This window comes from Paroedura picta, chromosome 15 (assembly GCF_049243985.1).
Source record: "Paroedura picta isolate Pp20150507F chromosome 15, Ppicta_v3.0, whole genome shotgun sequence".
NCBI lineage: Eukaryota > Metazoa > Chordata > Lepidosauria > Squamata > Gekkonidae > Paroedura > Paroedura picta.
The window spans coordinates 17,622,300-17,642,997 of record NC_135383.1 but is presented as its reverse complement, the minus strand read 5'-3'; the positions used below and the strand labels follow the sequence as shown (position 1 = coordinate 17,642,997).

Genomic DNA, 20,698 nt, shown 5'->3' with positions numbered 1-20,698 from the left:
CCTTCCTTTCTAGTAGGAACTTTGGCGCGCTGCTCCTCTTCAGAACAGGGTTCATAGGTGACCCCTTTTGATGAGTCTCTCTCCTTTCCAGGAGAATGGCCTTTCTTTGACTCATATTTTCTCCATTGACTTTCCTTTTGGAGGACACCCACCTTTGCACATACTGCCTCCGGGCTGAACCTGTACAGAACCTGATGGGGCCTTGCAATCCCCAGCTGTGGTGCCCAAGTAAAGTATAGTCTGTCTGTCTGGGCCAATCCAATGAAGACTGAGAGCCAGTTTGGTACAGTGGTTAAGAGCAGCGGATTAGAGGTTGCTGCTCTTAACCACTGTCCCAAAACTAGCTCTCTGTCTTCATTGGACTGGCCAAGCCAACCAGACTACAGTTTACTTGGGTTGGAATCCCCCCTCCTCCCCCACCTGCAGCCACCTGGGTGACCCCACCTGGATGACCTTGGGGCAGTTACAGTCCTCTAAGAGAACAAAATGTGAATCCAAAGGCACCTTTAAGACCAACAAAGTTTTATTCAAGGCATGAACTTTCGTGTGCATGCACACTTCCTCAGACGATGGAACATAAATCATAAGAGTACAGATATAAGGAGAGAGTAAATTAGTAGTAAATTAGTAAACAGCATCACAACAAATATGCAGCATGATGCTGAAGATTGGATAGTTCCTTGCTAGAATAACAAAATTTGGGTTCAGTTGTTCACAAACGCATAGAGGTTATAAAGATGTTAAGGTTAGTGATTAATGGCTGACACTTTCCCAGTTGTGGAAAGAAGTAATCAGAAGAGACTTGTTCCTAGTCCCATCCGTCTCCACCTAAGCATGGAAGCATCCTCACAAGTGACAAGCCCTGCTATGTTTGTTTTCCTGTCCAAAGACCAGGGAGTTAGATTCTAAATTACATTACATAAAGACTTACATCACATTACAGTCCCATTGTGCCAAATTAAATGAAGAGGGATTGTAAGGAATATAGATATAAGAGTTGAATGAGGTTAGCATATATATTGAGATAAGAAACCAATATCCCTGTTGAGTCCTGGGCATTCTAGTCTTTTGAGTGTCGCAGTAATTTGCATCTCTGCAATCTCCCTTTCCAGTCAGTTCTTGAAGTTTCTTTCATCCTCACCCACTTCACAGGGTGTCTGTTGTGGGGGGAGAGGAAGGGAAGGGTGCTTGTAAGCCTTTTGGGACTCCTCTAAGTGGTAAAATGCAGGGTACAGAAAAATAGCACTTATCTGGTCGGAAGCCCTGTTTCTGGCTTGCATGAACATATTCCTGTCTCTGGAAGTTAAAACGGGGCAAGAGTAAATGCAAGCACCAAGGGGAGCAGCATCGGGGCCGGGGCTGTCTGCTCTGCATCCTGACGCCTATTTCTCTGCTCCAGGGGACCTTCAGCAACACCTCCAAGCCATGTTCATGCTTCTCCGACCAGAAGACAATATCCGTCTGGTAGGTCACCTCCGTCTCTTTGTTTATAGCTAAACCCTTGTGGCTTTCCAACAGGAGGTTTGGGGGGCCCACTTTCAGGCTCCACTCCCTTCCTCCCTGAATCTTAAAACCAGGTAGCGTCAAACTCACGTTGGCCAACCCAGCATCAACCAGCAAGGGGTGTGTTTTCATCAAGGCTTCTGGCAGCTCAGGAGATCATTGTTCTGCCGTATCACTGGCGACATTGTATGCTTCTGTGGGCTGCTATTTTGGTTTATTTGATAAATTAGCCTTCCCCGAGGCCGAAAGCAGGGTGCCGTGGGGGCCAGGACAATGGGGCCTCTTTGTGCAGCACTAAATGTAGAGAGAGCTGAGATCATGCAGGGGCCACTGTTTGATCATCCGCTCGCCTGCCCGTGGGCCAGCCACACAGAACTATTAAGCTCCCAGAATATTAACTCGCTAAGCAAATGGCCTTTCTTCCTGGGTGTCCTTATCCAAAGGAAGGGGGAGTATCGTGATTTTTTGTTTCTCTCACAGAGAGCTAGGGGGTGATTTGTGGGAACCGGCAGTACCCAGTGCCAGGACGTAATGCTGTCTGTTGCGAAAGCCAGTTCCCAAGGAACCAAACACAAGGTGGGACCGTGCACTTGGAAATGGTGGGGTTATGCAGACGGCTGCATTCTCTGGAGATCCCATAGAGCAGGGGTAGTCAAACTGCGGCCTTCCAGATGTCCATGGACTACAATTCCCAAGAGCCCCCTGCCAGCATCTGGAGGGCCGCAGTTTGACTACCCTGCCATAGAGCTTTGCACCCTGCATTTCGAGGACTGTTCCCCCCCCCCTCTCCATTGCAGCTATGGGCATTTTGTGCTGGCCATGGTTGGTCATTACACAGAGCTTTTTCTTCCTTCCTCAAAGCCCTTTGTATTCTTGCAGTATCCAAACTAGACGTGACCCTGGGCCCAAGAAAAGATTTTAACAGCCTTTTTTAAAAAACAGGAAATAGCTCTGTGGGGATGCCAGTCCGGATCAAGACCCTTGGGCGGGAAGAGAGGGTAAGGGCTAGGAATTTCTATCCAGGAAATGGTGTGGGATGTCAAGCACACATACCTATCCCAGTGCCATAGAGGCATTTACAGATCCTTATGCTTTGGGCAGCTGCTTTCAGGCAAAATCTAATGTTTTCCAGAAATCTGCATAGAACTCCAACAACATGTCAAATTGAGCCCTGAGAAAACCAAGCTGGTAGATATTTGGGAGTCAAATATAGGTTTGAAAACAGGAGCAGTGTCTGCTTCTTGAGAATTGGTGTGCAAATCACAAGGCATGATATTTACACCGTTTTCAAGGAGTTTTTGGGCTTCAGCAGCAAATAAAGCACTCTGTTCCTTCCTATGATTATGCAGAACAGATGCATAATTCTCAGAATTCAGCTTTTCCTGTTACAGAATTTGGAAGAGTTTAGTGCACAAGTTTATTTCCCCCCCCCCTTTAATTGCTGTCCTTGATTATAAGTCCTTTGAAACTTAAGGATTAGGCCAGCCTTTCTCTACTTTTTTACTGTTGATGAAACCCCTGAAACATTCATCAGACTTTGAGAAACCCCAGCAGTGGCACTCCCCTCCGAGCACGCTGTCGTTTGTTGACGTCCAACGTGGCAGCCAGAACTGGACATCTTCCTCCAGTGGAAGCTTGAGCGATGCAGGAGAGAAAAGAATTGGGGCTTCTCGTGATCCAGACACCTGGACTTCTCTTCATGCCATCTTAAGATTCCATTTGCATTTTTTTTGCAGCCACGTCACTTTGGTGGCTCACTTTCAGCCCGAGGTCAACTGAGGTGCCTCAGTCCTCTCCAGAGAGGTCCTGCTGCCAAGCCGGTTCTCCCCCGTCCTGTGCTTGTGCTGTTGAGCTTTTCTGCACATAAAATGCAAGCCTTTACACTGATCTGTGTCGAAATGAATATTGTCGGTCCTTCTCGGCCCAGCATTCAAACCTGTCAAGATAGTTCTGTTCCCCGGCTGTCGCCTTTGGTGTGGGGTTGTCGCCCCTCTGCTCCACGTCCTCCGCTCACCCGAGAAGCACCTCCCCATGCCCCCATGCAAGTCACTTATAACAATGTAGAGAGCAGTGCCAGGATGCTAAAACGTTGACAGCCACAAAGCAGACGAGTCAGTGAACTGCGTTGCCGGAAGGCAGCATCATGGCTTTTTATGAGAGGAAGCCCACCAGGCGCCAGCAAAGGAGTTGAGCTTTCCCAGATGTCTGTGAGAGCTGCCACCATCCCGGCTTCATCCCTCATTTGAATCTGATGCTCATCTTCAGACTGAGCCACGCCAGGGCAGTGAGGTTCTGCCGGGTTGATCCACTGGGTCCAGCGGTTCTCAACCTTCCTAATGCAGTGGATTTAATGCAGTTCCTCATGTTGTGGTGACCCCCAGCCATAAAATTGTGCAAGGGTTCTTTCACAGAAATTAAACCAAAACTAACCAATGGCATGAAGATCCATGGTTCATGATTGTATAGAAATTGGTGTTTTTCCCGGGGTTTCTCAGTTCAGTTCTGCCTCTTGTCCCACCATGCCGATCTCACTCTTTTCCGCTGCTCCAGACAGACAAACACTTTATCTCAATCTACCCTGCAAGGCTGCTGTGTGGACGGCGCCCCCCTGGCCAAGCTACTTGCCCTGCTGCGACCCCGGTGAAAGGGGTCGTTCGACCCCCAAAGGGGTCCCGACCCCCAGGTTGAAAACCACTGCTCTAAGGAGCTTATGTGGGTCTGCTTTATCCTTACAGCGCCCCATGCAGGTGGGTGACGCTCAGAAAAGGGACTGATTGGCTCATAGTCACCTGGTCGGTTTCCAGGCAGAGTGACAGCTTGAACCCTGTTCTCCCTGGACCCCACCCAGTGTTCCAGCCAGCCGCTGCCCCATGCTGCCCTTGTAGACCGGCCTTTCTCAACTCTTTTACTGTTGAGAAACCCCTGAAACATTCAAAACTCCAGAAATGGTGTGTTAATGCAGAATATGGTTGGGAAGCATAGCTGCGTACACCCCCACCTGGGGCTCCCTTCCCTCCCCTCCAGGTGTATCATAGGCCATTTCTGCAGTGGCCGAAAAGAGACATGAAAAGAGAGCCCCGTTAGGAAAGCAGAAGGGAAAAAGTGCTTCCACTCTTAAGAATTTGCCCCCATCTTATCACCAGTTTGGTGTAGTGGTTAGGAGTGCGGACTTCTAATCTGGCATGCCGGGTTCGATTCTGCACTCTCCCACATGCAACCAGCTGGGTGACCTTGGGCTCGCCACAGCACTGATAAAACTGTTCTGACCAAGCAGTAATATCAGGGCTCTCTCAGCCTCACCCACCCCACAGAGTGTCTGTTGTGGGGAGAGGAATGGGAAGGCGACTGTAAACCGCTTTGAGACTCCTTCAGGTAGGGAAAAGCGGCATATAAGAACCAACTCTTCTTCTTCTTCTCAAATCCCAAATCCCATGTGGCTGTAGTCCTTAGGGCACTTTTGGCTCCGGCTCCGGCTCCTTGCCGAGTGCCGATCCTGTGTCAAAACCACCCTGCTAATTACTGCTGCCCAAATTGGTTTAGCAAAGCAAATTAGATTACGCTAATCCTCTTGCTTGCTTGGAGGAGCTCAGGGTAGCTGGGAGTGTGTGTGAGAAAGAGTGTTTCGGTCTGCATTTCTCAGCCTGAGCTGTCTTCGGAGTAAGAAGTCCTACTGGGTACCCCTTTGGTGGTAGCCATGTCAGAGAAGAGCCCTGATGGATCATCCCCCCCCCCAAAAGCAAAACAAAAAGATTCCTTTAGTCCTGCATTCTGGTTCGAACTGCAGCCTGCCAGATATTTCTGGGGAGCTCACATAGAGTGTCCTTCCTAGCAATGCCAGCTTCCAGATGGGACCTGGGTATCTCCCAGAGTTACAGTTCATCCAGGGATCAGTTCTCATGGGAAAAAATTGATGCGTTGGAGTCTGGGTTCTATAGCAGGGGTAGTCAACCTGTGGTCCTCCAGTTGTTCATGGACTACAATTCCCATGAGAATTGTAGGCCATTGACATCTGGAGGACCACAGGTGGACTACCCCTGTTCTATAGGATTGTACCCCACTGAGATCATAAGAATGTAAGAGAAGCCATGTTGGATCAGGCCAGTGGCTAACCCAGTCCAACACAGTGGCCAAAAACCTAGGTGCCATCAGGAGGTCCATCAATGGGTGCAGAACTCCAGCAGCCCTCCCACTGTTACCCCCCAAGCACTAAGAATACAGAGCATCCCTGCCCCAGACAGGGTTCCATCTAGACCCTGTGGCCAATAGCCTCTGTTCCCAGGGGCCATCTTTGGGCCACACAAGTCAGATTCCGCCAGGTTTCTCGGAAGCAGACAGCCCTGTGTGATGAAGGCTTCCTGGCATGCCGCGTCAGCGCTGACTCGTGTGGGGGGGGGGTAGCGGCCAAGATATATAGCCCGCTGGTGCTGAGTCAGCCCTCGCCAGAAGCTCCAGCAGCCTCCCGCTGAACTTCACCAACTATTCTCGGTCAGTAGGGAAGGAAGTGTCCCAAGAGCACCGTTTCCGTCATCTGTCTGCTCCATTTTTAAGCAGTCCCGGTTTCCTCCTCTGTAGACTTGGCTGCGTTTTGCTTTTCTGCGAAGGAGATGAAGCAGAAGTAGGTAAATGGAAGCGGGCCAGTTTTGTCAAGGGCTGGATTCCTGAGGTGTCCTTGGGCCGTAAACTCCACGTAACGAGCTTTGAGGAAATCGGAAAGGCTTTGCATACCTTGATTCTGAAAGTCATTGTGGTCAAAGAGGCGAGAGTGGACGGGGCCAGCAGAGACTGCAGGTGGTGAACGCCAACTTTACATGCTTCTTCACCACAAAGGGCTTCATTCAGATAGAAAACTAGCTCAGCAGAGAGAGAGAGAGGTCTGTGACCACCCACATGGCCCTATGATGCCTCCTGTGCTGCTGCTTTTGACAGAGGTGATCTTCCACCTGCCATTCAAAGAGACGTGGTCCATTCAGTCACCTCCATCTCTTGCAAGTGGGTACGGGCCTTCAAGTATCACAGCCGTGCATCTTACCTGTGCCACAAGGGAGTCGGGGCTGTCACTTTTGAGCATCCTGAGAAGCACAGCTCTCACTTAAGTTGAAGAAGCAAGTTCCTTGCAGTGTCAGAGAACCATTTGAAAGAGCACAAGACAGTCCACGGTGAAACCGTAGCAGCAAGGCTGAAGAGGGATTTCTGTGGCTTCATGGCCAGAACATCCCCCGGCTTCTCCTCTTTGAGAAGCAGAAATTCTGCAGATATTTTCTCTGATTTGTTTTATTCTTATTAAAACGTATAATTGACACCCGTTTCAAAATTCTGCTTCCTGTGGCACAAACTCTGGCTAAAGCTGGAAGCAGGGCTTCTGATTCGTGCTGGGCATCTGAGCGAGGGTGACGTGTATATGCTTTGGCTTAAGAGTAGAAGACCTGGTTCAATTCTACTGTCAGAGAAAAAGATCTCACACAGCAGATCCTGGGCATAGACCCTTCTCTGCCTGAGATCTCGGTGAGGTGCTCTCCGTCAGAGGAGGCAAGAGTGAACTAGGCAGGCCAGCAGTCAGGGAGTAGATCACGCTCATAGGCCTTCCTCTCTGTAGGTTTTTCAGGACTTCCCCGGCCGGCGTATATGTGCAGCTGGTTCCTCTGTAGGGTTCGATCCAGTGCCTGAAAAGATAGAAGCAAGATGGAGAAGACTCTGGCCAAGAGAAGCAGCAGTGGGGGGGGGGGGGGGCGTCAGTGCTTGTAGCTCAGGCCTGATGTGCAAAACTTCCCTAGGTGTTGGATCACTTCTGCTTTTGGATAGGAGACTTAGCTGGTTGCCCTGCATTTTCCCAGGGTGAAGGTGCAAGGATTGGAGGAGGGCAGCTTCCTTCCTCTTGACTTCTGTCTGTGTCCAGTTGCCATCAAAGCATGGTGCCTCCATCAGCTTGTGGTGTGTGGCATTCGGAGCATGTGATTGCTAATGAATTTCTCTCCCCCCCCCCCCACCCCCCAGGCTGTAAGACTGGAAAGCACGTATCAGAACCGCACACGATATATGGTGGTGGTCTCGACCAATGGTCGGCAAGACACGGAGGAGAGCATCGTCCTCGGAATGGATTTCTCATCCAATGACAGGTACTCTGGATGATTGTTGGCGGTTGGTTGGAATGCATGTCGGGCAAAGTGTGGGGTTGGGCCCATTTCCAAGAGGATATGGACCAGCTGGAAAGGGGCCGTTAAAATGGCCAAAGGGCTAGAGCAGATTTAACCTGTGACGAAAGACAGTAGCAGTTTGGGCTTCTTAGTATAAGAAAGATGGGCCAAAGATAAGGGGGGGGGGGGGCAATGTGGCAAGGGCATATAGAACAAAGTTTTGAGTCCTGGGGCACCTTTAAGACCAACACAGTTTAATTGTGTTGATTAGACCAGGACCCTCGCTCCTAATGACCACAAGTAGGACTGGTGGTGGGAGTTTAGAACTATTGTATCACCATCTTTTAATGTCTTAAGGGGATTTTTAGGGGTTGTATTGTATTTTATTGTTTTATTGTAAACTGCTGTGAAACAAATTGAGAGTGGCGGTAAAATAAATGAAATAAATTCTGGATATAAGCTTTTGAGTGCATGCAGAGTTCTTCAGATGTATCGGAAGAAGTGTGCGTGCACACAAAAGCTTCCACCCAGAGTGAAAAGTTGTTGGTCTCAAAGCTGCCCCTGGACTAAGACTTTGCTCTGCTGCTCCAGACCAACAAGGCTACCTTCATGGAGGATGTGTAGAGAAATTCTTCTTCCTCTCCTATAACTCTAAAACATAGGTTCGTTTAGTACGTATAACTGGAAGCAGATTCTGGTTGGCCAAATGGATTTTTTTTTTAATGTAATGCACAATTAACTTGTGGGATTCACTGCCACGACGGTTGCTGTGATTTGCATTGCAGCAGCCTGGGTTGAAGATGTAGTGAGCTGTTGGAACAGAGGCCTCAAGTCAGGAAACGGGGGGATGGCATGGACAGGCAGCGGTTCTGCCTCCCTGAAACTGGATCCATTTTGAAATAGGTCCACTTGCTGTGCGGGGCCAGCCTGTTTCCCAAACTTACCCTGGCAAGAGGCGGCAGCAGAAAGTGGTCAGAGTTGTTTTGGCCTGTGGCTACAGACAGCTGTGGCCCAGGCTCCCGAGGACTTCCTGGGGCTTGGGAAGTTTGGGAGTCAGCAAGGAGGACTGGCAGGGGCTGGAAAGAGCTCTCATGCTCCTGGCTGCAAGCCTGCCAGGGCAAAGGGTAAATGGCTTCACCTCTTCGGTTCATGGAGTACCTTGCAGGGGGTGGGGGGAACCAGGGGCTGTTTTGATCTGGTTCTCTAGCTAGGCCACTGCTCTGGTGGAGCTGCTCGTGTTGCCCCTTGCTTGTGTGCTGAACCTCCCTGTCCGCCCCGCGACCAGCTCGGCACTTAGGCACTCCGCTTAGCTTTGTTGCCGTGGGGGGCTTTGATGGTAGCGCCGGGCAGAGGGCGTCCCTAAAAATATCCCCGGCCCCTGGAGAGGCTTTTCAGAGAGGTGCCTTTTTTTCCATGAGCTCATCTCATTTGCTCCGCAGAAATAGCTTTGAGCAGCTCTCACTCCTTGTTGGTAGAGGGGTGGGGGGAACTGTCTGCTAAGCAAATGGCCTCATCCACCTTGCTTCCTTTGTGTTTTAACCCTCCAGCGGTGTCCCCAACAGACCTAAGCTATCAAAATGCACAGCTGAAACAATGTCAATGAGAATTTTATTTTGGGGGGGAGATGAATAAGTAACCCCTGCATGTCCAGAGAAGAACCAGAAGGCCCATAATGAAGTTAATTGGATCAGGCCCTGGAAATCTGGAAGCAGGTGATCAGGAGAGCTGAAAGTGGTTTCAGAGGACTGGGGCTTGACCATGCCGCTGCCCCTAGTCAAAGAGGTATCGCAGGCTTTTGCAGAGGTGCACAAATGTGCAGCAGCACAGTGATTGGATATGCACATGCCTCTAGTAATCACCTGGCTGCCATTCTCGGGAAAAGCTAGATTTACTGGAGGGGAAGAAAGGGACCTCAGTTTTATCCATGCGCCTAAAGGGCCAGTAACCCAGAAGAGATGTTGGGAGAACTTGGGCCACACCAAGCCTCTGAATTATGGCTGTATGACCAGATTGCACACGGAGATCATGTTTCTGTGTAGAGAAAGCTTCTTGCTCCTAGAAAGCTAGCACTGAGGGAAAGGAACAGTTCTCCCTGCTATGCCAATTTTCTAGGTGCAGGTAAGCATTTGGTCACCCTGAAGCTTCTCTTCTGCTCCACTTGGTGTAGTGGTTAAGAGCAGTGGCCTCTAATCTGGAGCACCAGGTTTGATTCCCCACTCCTCCTCGACATGCAGCCAGCTGGGTGACTGTGAATCAGTCCCAGTTCTCTCTGAGCTCAGCCTCCCTTACCTCACCGAGTATCTATTGTAGGGAGAGGAAGGGTAGGCTGTCACAAGCCGCTTTGAGACTTCTTCACTGAATTAGCCAAACTTTATGAATGAAGACTTCTGTAAAGTGCTTAAGATATGCAGTATGCAGGCTTCCCAGGGGAGACTGCCCCATATCATCATGGCCTGCTGCAGGGAAGGCAGCTGTCGTAAAATTCAGCACCCCCTTTCTGTGCTTCGGGATTGGGGGCGAGGTCGCAAAATACATGGCGCCCTGAGGAGAGCTCCCCTTGCAAAATGAGGGGCTTTAGCCAGAGGGCTATTGGGTTTCCCAGAGGCAAGGGCAGAAGCAGACGTGGCCATTGCGTGTGCTGGCGGTCCAAGGATGGTACCCAGCCTGCCTCCAACTTCTTGCTCCTCTCTGGAGGATGAGCGGGCAATCAGAACTCTCTCAGTTTGCACCTTTGGGGAGTCATGACTGATTGTGAAAGCCCATTTGCTTGTTTCTTTGTTGATTGATATACCGCCCCTCTCGGGCTTGCCGTTTCGGGCTTGCGAACAACAATTAAATTATAACATAATGAAACAATAAGATTAGGTAAAGGTAAAGGTATCCTCTGTGCAAGCACCGAGTCATGTCTGACCCTTGGGGTGACGCCCTCTAGCGTTTTCATGGCAGACTCAATACCGGGTGGTTTGCCAGTGCCTTCCCCAGTCATTACCGTTTACCCCCCAGCAAGCAAGCTGGGTACTCATTTTACCGACCTCGGAAGGATGGGAGGCTGAGTCAACCTTGAGCCGGCTGCTGGGATTGAACTCCCAGCCTCATGGGCAAAGCTTTTAGACGGCTGCCTTACCACTCTGCGCCACAAGAGGCTCTAACAATAAGATTAGTGGACATTAAAATCAGATAATGCCTGTTATCAGACCCAGCAATTGTTACTGACATTGGTGATGATGATACCCATTTATGATGTCGACTAGGCGAAGGAGCGTGGGGAGGGGGGCACAGAAGGGAAGCCCACTCTTTACGGCAGGTGACAAGGCCCTCCTCTTCATCGTTTCTCTCCCCATTTTGCTTTCCCCTCTTCGCAGCAGCGTGTGTACCATGGGGCTGGTCCTGCCGCTCTGGAGCGACGCTCTCATTCATCTGGATGGAGACGGGTAAGAGCTGCTTGGCGATCACTAATGTCTCTCCCCCCCCCCCCCTTGGCAAACCACCACCACCACCCAGCCTGACACTAGTTGCTGCTGGAAACCATGCTGATTAAATGGCCTGGAGACTTGAGCCCCGGGGTGAAGATGGCCTCGACTTCTTCTTCCTACTGTAAATGAATTCAATATACTTCTGTCTCTTCTCTCCATCCCTATTTCTTGGCTTTATTATACTGAAACGGACCATCAATCTGTCACAGTATCGTCTACTCCAAGGGTGGCCAAATTGTAGTCCACCGATATCTGGAGAGCCACAGTTTGGCCACCACTGGTCTACTCAGGCCAGCAATGGATCTCCAAGGTCTCAGGCTGAGGTCTTTCCCATCTCACTATTGCCTGGCCCTTTAACTGGGGATGCCAGGGATTGAACCTGGGACCTCCTGCACGCCAAGCAGGTGCTCCACCATTGAGCCATAGCCCCTCAGCCTCATCTTTACTAAGCATAGTTCTCTGTTCTCTTCTTTTAAGGGGCTTCAGCGTCTCGACGGACAACCGGGTGCACATCTTCAAGCCGGTGTCGGTGCAAGCCATGTGGTAAGAAGGCCTTTGGCAGGCTGTTGCCAAGAATCCCAGTCTCTCTCTCTCTCTGTCTCTCACTCTCTGTCTGTCTCTGTCTGTCTCTCTCTGTGTCTCTCTCTGTGTCTCTGTGTCTCTGTGTCTCTCTTTCTTTCTTTCTTTCTTTCTTTCTTTCTTTCTTTCTTTCTTTCTTTCTTTCTTTCTTTCTTTCTTTCTTTCTTTCTTTCTTTCTTTCTTTCTTTCTTTCTTTCTTTCTTTCTGTGTCTCAGGTCCTGTGAAGAACTAGCTCCTTGAATTTCATATTCTTGGCTGACCGGGTAGATTTCCCTCCCTTGTAGGGCAGTCTTCTTTTCTAGGGTTTTTTGTTAGTGCGTTTGGTGACTGCAGTGCAATTCCTTTGCACTGCGGAATTGCGTTACCACTAGATTGGAAGTGTGTGGCTGAGGGGGTTATTTTAGCCTGGCCTCCTTAGGTCACGGTGCAAGTTAAAGTCTCGGAATAGGAGCGGCTTCATTACCTCCTCTTATTAGAAAGCATTTTGCTGCTTGGACACATTTGAACCCACTAGGTGGTGAGTTTGGGCTTGATGGCTTCTGAGGTTGTTGCGTCCCAGGAATGGTTTAGGAGGCGGCTGCATCTCGAGAGCCCTATTTTAAGTTGTGACATTAGGCCATTGGCTTCCAAACTGTACCCAAAGAACTACTAGCATTTGTCAGCAGCTTACCAGGGGGTTTCCATTGAGAAAAAAAGTCTGTAACGGTGACCAGAGTTCCAGAAAGGTGTGTTATATGGCGTGTATGTTCGGGTGGCACACACCCAGTGGAGTTGATTGGTTGGCAGGAACATTGGGCATAAGGAAGTGCAGTGGGTCGAAATGAACCCTTTACAGGAGCTATATCAGTCTGCAGTAGAACAGCGAGATTTATAAGTTCCTTCACAACAGATTCAGTAGCACCTCAGAGCCCAGCAAGACTTTTGGGGTATCAGCTTTCAAGGGGCAAAGCTCCTTTCATCAGAGGGCCAGCGTGATTTCATGGTTAAGAGCAGCGACTTGTAATCTGGCATGCTGGGTTTGATTCCCTGCTCCACCACATGCAGCCAACTGGGTGACCTTGGGCTAATCACAGTCCTGTTAGAGCTGTACTCACAGCAGTTCTGTCAAGGCTCTCTCAGCCCCACCTACATCACAGAGTGTCTGTTATGGGGAGAGGGAGGGAAGGCGATTGTCTGCTTTGAGACTCCTTCAGGTAGCAAAAGCAGGGTTTAAAAACCAGCTCTTCATACAAAGGGAGCTTCCGCTCTTAAAACTTCATGCCCTGATAATCTTGTTGGTCTCTGAATCTAGCTGCTTTACAGCTTTGAACTGCAATAAAATACCGAACACAAACACATAAAAGTAATGAAGTTTGCTTTATCAGACAGACAAAATACCTAAGAGTTAATTTTATATCCGCGTTCCACTTCAAGACGAGCCCCCTTGTGCCACAGTCCTCCATGTCCTTGGGCTGCACATCAGGGACCAAGCAGCAACTGACAGTGTCTCTCCCTCCTCCCTCAGGTCTGCCCTCCAAAGCCTTCACAAAGCGTGCGAAGTGGCCCGGATCCATAACTACTACCCCGGGAGCCTTTTCCTCACCTGGGTCAGTTACTATGAGAGCCACATCAACTCAGACCAGTCCTCGGTCAACGAGTGGAATGCCATGCAAGATGTCCAGTCCCACCGGCCGGACTCCCCCGCCCTCTTCACGGATGTGTAAGTAGATCCAGGATTGGGTCAGTTTCTCTGCCACATTGGCCCTTTGGTCCCTTTAAGTTCTGGCCTCACCCAGCGGAGTCCATCTCTGGTTAGCATGGCGTTGGTTCACTGGCTCTTGAGCTGTGATGGTTGGATGTTCCTTCCTTAAACTGTATTAATTTGAAGTGGGGGCAGAACATCTACTGTCTGGTCTCCAGAAGTAGCTAAGATACATTCTAGGGGGTTGGTCTAAAGCAGCCAAACCATACTTGAGTCCAGGGGCACCTTTAAGACCAGCCAAGTTTAATCCTGGGGATAAGCTTTTCTGTGAATAGACACATCTTCAGTCTTCCAGTCGAACCCAGAATCCTTTGGCTGTGGCTCTCCCAGCCAGAAGTACGGCTTCCTCCATGCAACAGCTGCCTTCTGAGATGCCTTGACTGGAGGCACCGTCCTCTGAAGGCAGAAGCTTGAGGCTTTGCTCGCAAGCCACGGCCCCTCCCCTGCTACTTTTATTCCTTTGGAGCCAGACAGTACACACCTGAATGGCTTTTGTTCTGGCTGGTCTTCATACCCTTGTTTCTTTGGTGGGGATTTTGTGTTTGCAACTCTCTCATCTCTTGTCTGGCCACTGTGAGCCTGCGCATCTCATTTCATGGTAAATTCTATGATCTGTTTGTTGCTTACTCCTTCCTTTTGGCTTAAGGCAGCTTGGTGTAGTGGTTAGGAGTGCAGACTTCTAATCTGGCGAGCCAGGTTCAATTCCACGCTCCCCCACATGCAGCCAGCTGGGTGACCTTGGGCTCCCCACAGCACTGATAAGGCTGTTCTGACCGAGCAGGAATATCAGGGCTCTCTCAGCCTCACCTCCCTCACAGGGTGTCTGTTGTCGGGAGAGGAAAGGGAAGGCGAATGTAAGCCGCTTTGAGACTCCTTTGGGTAGAGAAAAGCGGCATATAAGAACCAACTCTTCTTCTTCTTCTTTAATTATTACCATGTCTGGTAGCTTCCAAACGAGTCTGCTGTTGGTCCTGACCATGTTCAGGTGGTTTTTTGTGAAAGGGCTCAGCAAATTCCAAGTGGGGCAGCGAGTCACTAGTGGGGAGCAGCTTCCTCTCCGCATCCCTCATGCGTACTTCCAGGGGGGTCAGAGTGAAACTCAGGATGCTAGACTCATGCGGTCAGATCCAGTCAGGCAGTGTGGACTAGAAGCCTTGCGACAGCGATATAGAACCTCCCTGGACAGAGGCAGAGCACCGCTGGGCACCAGGCACTGTTGCATTGCTTTCATGGTCTGCTTGTCTGTTTCCCTTCTGGCCGGCTGCTGTACCCCGGCTCTGATCCTGCCCTGTCCGTTTTTACAAGAGCATGCGAGACATGAGCTCTCAGCTGCCGTGAGAAGGTGGCCCTGGCTTTCCAGCCTGGAGCAGCAGCCACTCAGCATGCCCGTCGTTGCTGATTAGGCTTAGCTATTTTCTACCGGCTGTGATAAGGCCAGAGGCTTCTGAGTCACACCCACAGCTTTTTTTGCCGTGTTCAGCTTTCCCTATAAGGAGGCGCAGAGTCAGTTACCTTTCCAAGAAAGGTAACAGGAGGCAGGGCAGAAGATTTGGGAGGCATGCACTGTCCTGCCCTCTGGCCAAACCTGGGTAGGGACAAGCAAGCACGGGAGTCCGTTCTCTGCCTGTGGATTCTGGGCATGCTGCAGTCTTTGGGATTCCTTGCCGATCCGATCCCATAAATGGCAGGTTAGAAGTGCAGAAATAGTCTGGAGGCCATGGGTGTTTCCCCTTTGGGTCTCTGCCTAGGAAGGACAAAACTGTCCTCTCTCCTTGGGTAGCTGGACAGAGTTGAAAAACATAACCCGCGCTCTCCGAACTAGCAGGGCCTGTGGAATCCCTTGCATTTGTCCCCTGGGTGCCCTTGCCTCTCCCCTCCCCCTGTTGTGTCCGCGCAGAGTTGAAACGGTCAGGCCTCTCAAACATCCAGCAGAACCAAGTGATAGAAATTATATTTTTTCTGGACTGTACCACGTCAGGCTGGCAGGAAGTGGCGTTTCATGCTTGAATCCTCCAGTACAAAAGAGAGCCTCCCTTCACTCAGTAAACTTAGCATGTGGCAGAAGATGAGATGTTTTTCTTTGAACTGGGGTGTTGTTCTTCCGCTTCGGGGTAATATTTGCACATGCGCTTCCCCACCCCTTACGTAGATTCTGAAATGAGTACCGACCCGGTAAAGAGCTGCCATCTACACTGAATTTCTAAACTTAACTCACGTGTGACTCTAATCTCCTGTTGGTCTGTGCGGGGCTCTTGTACATCCAAAGTGCTAGCTTCCCTAAAGAACCCCCCCCCCGTCATAATTGTAGGCTAGGGGGGAGAAGCAGTTGCCCAATGTGGAATGGTCTGGGGACAGAGGATCCTTAGAGCCAAAAGGTTTGTCTGCACAAAGAAGAAATGGCCCGGCCAACTTGAAAAACGGTTCTCCTTTTCTTTTCCCAGCCCGACAGAGCGAGAACGCACGGAACGTTTAATCAAGACCAAGCTGAGGGAGATCATGATGCAGAAGGACTTGGAAAACATCACATCCAAGGAGGTGTGTCCAGGCTGGCCGCTGGGCTGTCGTTCAGCCCTGTTGGGCTTGTTGGGGGCAGTCAGGGGTGCAACACCCCAGGTGGGTTTTTGGCACTGATGCCTAAACAGTTAGCTGTGCTGCTTCTTCCTGGCTCCAATAAGATTGCAACACGAAAAAAGGAAGGTTCACAACAGAATATCAACAGAAAAACAAGGAACCTTTCTAAGGCAATATTCCTGTAATAATATATATGTTCAATGCCAATTTTTTTATATACATGAAAAATCAACCATAACGGTTTCTTGATAATTTCTGTTTTCGATAACTTCTTCAGTGGTTGAGTCCTCCAATATAAGATGGTTGTAACAATAGTGGAAAAATCCTACAGCATTTCCTTATATTAGTGTTTTAATATCAATAGGCCATTGGCTCAAAGGTACCGGGGAATGTTAGTCAAAGACTAACTAAGTCAAAGACTAACTAAAGGAGGGGGTTTGGGAGGCAGCAGATGGAGGGACCCAGGGAAGGAGGAGTGTATTAGGGCAGCACAGTCAGCAGCCTCAAAGGTGCCTCTGCCTTCCCTCCGCAGATCCGAACCGAACTGGAGATGCAGATGGCGTGCAACCTCCGGGAGTTCAAGGAATTCATCGATAACGAGATGATCGTCATCCTCGGCCAAATGGACAGTCCCACGCAGATCTTTGACCACGTTTTCCTGGTGAGTGTCTCAGCTTACACGCCATGAAGAAGATGCCTCTTGTGGTGTCCTCTGCTGCTTCGTTTTGCTGAGTGCTCTTCCCCAAAGAGTGCAGCAAAACTCTCAGAAGCTTTTGTGCTTCCATGCTGTCCCTGGTTGGTCCTCAGGAACGCAACTTTACCTAATTGGATACTTCTGTTCATCTCCACTGACTGCTTGCTGCCTCCTTCAGCCAGGCAGTTCAGAATTCCTTGCTTCACCTTGCACCTGGGCTTGCTTCCTTCACTCCCAACAACCATGCCTAGCTCATTCTGATCCTAGCCCCTGGGTGGAGGATTTGTCTTCCATTCAAGCTGTCCTTTCTCATCCCGCACAAAAACTGTGCTTTTTAATAACATTTCATTGCTGACCTCTCCCTCCTGAGCAGCTGGGGTATTCGTGAGCACTCCGTAACATCCCGTGGTGGCAAATAAATTTTTAGCCCACCCTGCCTCTTTGTGTGCACACTTAATTTTTTTTTTAATTGGCAGCAGAGATTACAGAATAAATGGCTTCTTGTGTTAACAAGCCCCCATTATTCTTGTCTCTGTAAGTACCTGAGCTCCCCTGGTGGGAATAATATAAGCTTCACAAGGAGGCCATTGGCAAATGTTTTGGGGCAAGTTCTGACGTCGTTAGCTGAATGCTCATCATTGAGAGGAAGGGAGGGCTGGCTTGTGTATTGTAAGAGCCTCTAGGGCAGGGGTAGTCAACCTGTGGTCCTCCAGATGTTCATGGACTACAATTCCCATGAGCCCCTGCCAGCATTTGCTGGCAGGGGCTCATGGGAATTGTAGTCCATGAACATCTGGAGGACCACAGGTTGTGACTACCCCTGCTCTAGGGAAGTAATGTGTAATTTGCACCGTGCCCAAAAAGGTGTCCTGCTCACACCTTGCCGTCCCCAGCATCACCTTCCTAGTAGCCAGGCTGACCAGTGACTAGTTTGACAGGTACATTTTCCACCTTCCCACAACAAGGTCACCCTGCGGCGTGTTTTCCTTTGCGAGGCAGTTGTTCATTCACAGGCAGAAGCTAAAGGGGACGGAACTGAGCTTTGCTGAGAAGGAAGCCCGCCCTCATCTATGGGGCATGGCAGGCCAGTTTCTAGAGGATGACAGTATACATAGGGAGCCGTTAGTGCCTTAGGGCTCACCTGAGCTATGAGGACTAGTCTCTGCCCTACAGAGGTGACCATCTGAAGCATGCTTTCTCAGACAAGGTTTCATGAAACCCAGGGGGGGGGGGGTTGACAACCCTGGAAGGGTTTCCTGAATGAGTGGGAGTTCATTATTAATATGTTTTCTTAAAATTTGTTAACCATTTATTGGCTGATATGACCATATATCGCCACATCAACCCACCCATCCCTCCCAAAATGGCCAGTGATGGGCCTGGAGAGGGTAGGAAGAGGAGGGGCCCCAGGTGGGCGTGTCCACCATATTCTGCCCAATCGCACCACTTCTGGGGTTTCTCAAAGCTTGAAGAATGTCTCAGGGGTTTCTCAAGTTGAGAAAGGCTGCTCTAAGTGTTGGCAAAGGGACTCCGGAGCTGGAAGCATCCAAGGGCCGTCGTTGCATCCCTTCCTGTCTCCTTCTAGTCAAACCTCTGAAAGGCATCTTTTCACACAGCTCCTGACCGGTGTTGGGTTTGGGCTCTGCTGGGACCACCAGAGCATTCTGTCTCTGCGGAGAGCAGGCGACGGGAACAAAAGACCAGGGAACCCTGGAACAAACCCAGGCAAAGGGGCTCATCCAAGCTGGGCGGGTGGAATGTTGCTGTCCGCAGCACAGACTCGCAAAGCCTGCACAGGATCCGTGAGCAGCGCCGATCAAAGAGCCCGGCAGGCCTTCCTCTTCCTCACCGGCAGCGTAAACCTCAAGCTCCTGCCATGTTTGCCTCACCTGGTGCCAGGGCACGTCTCACTGGTGACTCAGCATCTCTTCTGGGTTTTTCCCAGCCCCGGAGGCACGCCCTGTCATTGTTTGAGGTTGCGTGCGGGAAGTCGGCTTACCTGAAAACCCTGCCTCTTGGCATTGTGAAAGAATGCCGGCTAGTGCTCTTACGCATGCCCCTCTCCCCTCCCTCCCTCCCTTCTTCGTACCCAGAGTTTATTTATGCACGTCTTTCGTTTCTGGATCGGTTTTCTGCTTATGGCCACCGAAAATGCACGCAACAGTACCTGGGCCCCAGGTGCTGCTGGCACCGGAATAGTTTTGATTTGCGTTCAGGGATTGCTGATGAGAGCCAGCATAGGGTTGCGTTCCCCTCCCTGTGTGAGCTGCTTGGCATTTCCTGTCCCGTCCCCTCCCTCTTGCATCCTTTGTTCCTAGTCACATCCAGAGGCCAGGAGACCTGTCACCTTTCCTTGAAGCACTGCCTAGAAAGAAAGGCTGGGGGAGAACTGTAAACCTGTAGGTGCCAGAACAGGCCACCACCTCCTCCACCATAATGTCATGGTTAAGAGAACCAGGTTTCATCCTCCACTTCCCATGTGACCTTGGACCAGTGACAGTTTTCTTAGAGCTGTTCTCGCAGATCAGTTCTCTTAGACTTCTCTCAGCCCCATCCCCCTGACAGGGTGTTGCATGGAGAATAAGGAAAAGGTGTTTAAGAAGAAGAAGAAGAGTTGGTTCTTATATGCCGCTTTTCTCTAGCTGAACGAGTCTCAAAGCAGCTTACAGTTGCCTCCCCTTTCCTCTCCCCTGTGAGGTGGGTGAGGCTGAGAAAGCCCTTATATTTCTGCTCGGTCAGAACAGCTTTATCAGTGCTGTGGCGAGCCCAAGGTCACCCAGCTGGCTGCATGTGGGGGAATGCAGAATTGAACCCGGCTCACCAGATTAGAAGCCCGCACTCCTAGCTGCTTTGAGACTCCTTCAAGTAGTTAAACCCGGCTCTTCTTATTGGGCCTGCTTGGGTCTCCCTCTCCTTCCGAACCGTTTGCCAATAAGTTGTCCTGTCCTCACAGCATAATTTCCCTACAGCCACAGAATGTCATATTTATCTCCGGACAGACACACCCCCTGCTTCCTACCTGGAATTCTGCATTTAGTATGGGGAGAGGGAGATGTCAAACTCGAACACGCAGCCCTTCTCCCGGTTGACGCCTTTCCTTCTCTCTCCCACCTTTCTTCCCCTCAGGGGTCAGAGTGGAACGCCTCCAATCTGGAAGACCTGCAGAACCGAGGGTAAGCCCAGATGGGAGAATTTGGCTGTCCATTTGCCATCCTCTCCATGTCCAACGTGGGAACAGTACCCCCAATAGGTAGAAGCTGCCCGTTCGGAGTGCACCTGGAGGGCAGCTGGCGATGGCCAGTTCTGCCAGAGCCACTTCTTAAACTCACTCAGGAAAAGTGTGTGTTCCCCACCACCATCACCATCGGCCGAATCATGGTAGTGCAGAGTGGGAGTTACCGGGCAGACGGGAACATTCAGGGCCTTTGAGGGGACTGATGGGCCTTAGAGTGAACAAGGCCAACCTTGAACCCGCCAACACACCCCTGAAACCAGACATCAGCAAGCAGATAGCTCCTAGATGCATTCACTGTATAACCGGATCAGAGCAAAGTCTGTCTGTTCCCACGTTCTGTTCCTGACAGCAACCAGCCATACCTTCTTTCTTTATTACAAAGATGTCCCAGATGCTCTCTGGGAAGACACGAAAGGCAGTGGTGTCCCTGCCTCCTCCCCACCTCATCCCTGCCTTTCACCAGCACCTCATATTCAAAGGTACACTGCCTCTGCACATGCAAGTTCCACTTAGGTGGCTGATGATCGTTTGTGCTGTTTTGAGAATTACCCCAGCACAGCTGTAGGATCCCTACTTGGGCCCAGATGGTCCCCAGGGAGAGAATCTCTCTTTGTACTGCCTTGATTGTACGCCACAAAAGGGGTGGGTGGGTCTCATAACTGTGGATAGCTTAGGCTCTAAAGCAGGGGTGGCCATACTGTAGCCCTGGAGATGTCCATGGACTGCAATTCCCATGAGCCCCTGCCAGCATGCTGGCAGGGTCTCATGGGA

General features: G+C 50.4%; 1 protein-coding gene across 5 annotated transcripts in view; it reads left to right on the top strand.

Annotated features, from left to right (window-relative positions):
* Window positions 1-20,698, top strand: part of SSH2 (slingshot protein phosphatase 2) — a 130,057-nt gene that overhangs the window by 98,378 nt on the left and 10,981 nt on the right. For 4 of the 5 annotated variants that reach the window (XM_077311291.1, XM_077311293.1, XM_077311289.1 and 1 more), the window contains 8 exons: window positions 1,400-1,464; window positions 7,495-7,616; window positions 10,997-11,065; window positions 11,585-11,650; window positions 13,191-13,385; window positions 15,869-15,962; window positions 16,531-16,659; window positions 19,819-19,865. In XM_077311291.1, coding sequence (XP_077167406.1) covers window positions 1,400-1,464; window positions 7,495-7,616; window positions 10,997-11,065; window positions 11,585-11,650; window positions 13,191-13,385; window positions 15,869-15,962; window positions 16,531-16,659; window positions 19,819-19,865 — 787 coding nt within the window. The remainder of the gene's footprint in view (window positions 1-1,399; window positions 1,465-7,494; window positions 7,617-10,996; window positions 11,066-11,584; window positions 11,651-13,190; window positions 13,386-15,868; window positions 15,963-16,530; window positions 16,660-19,818; window positions 19,866-20,698) is intronic. The other variant, XM_077311292.1, reaches the window with a different exon arrangement.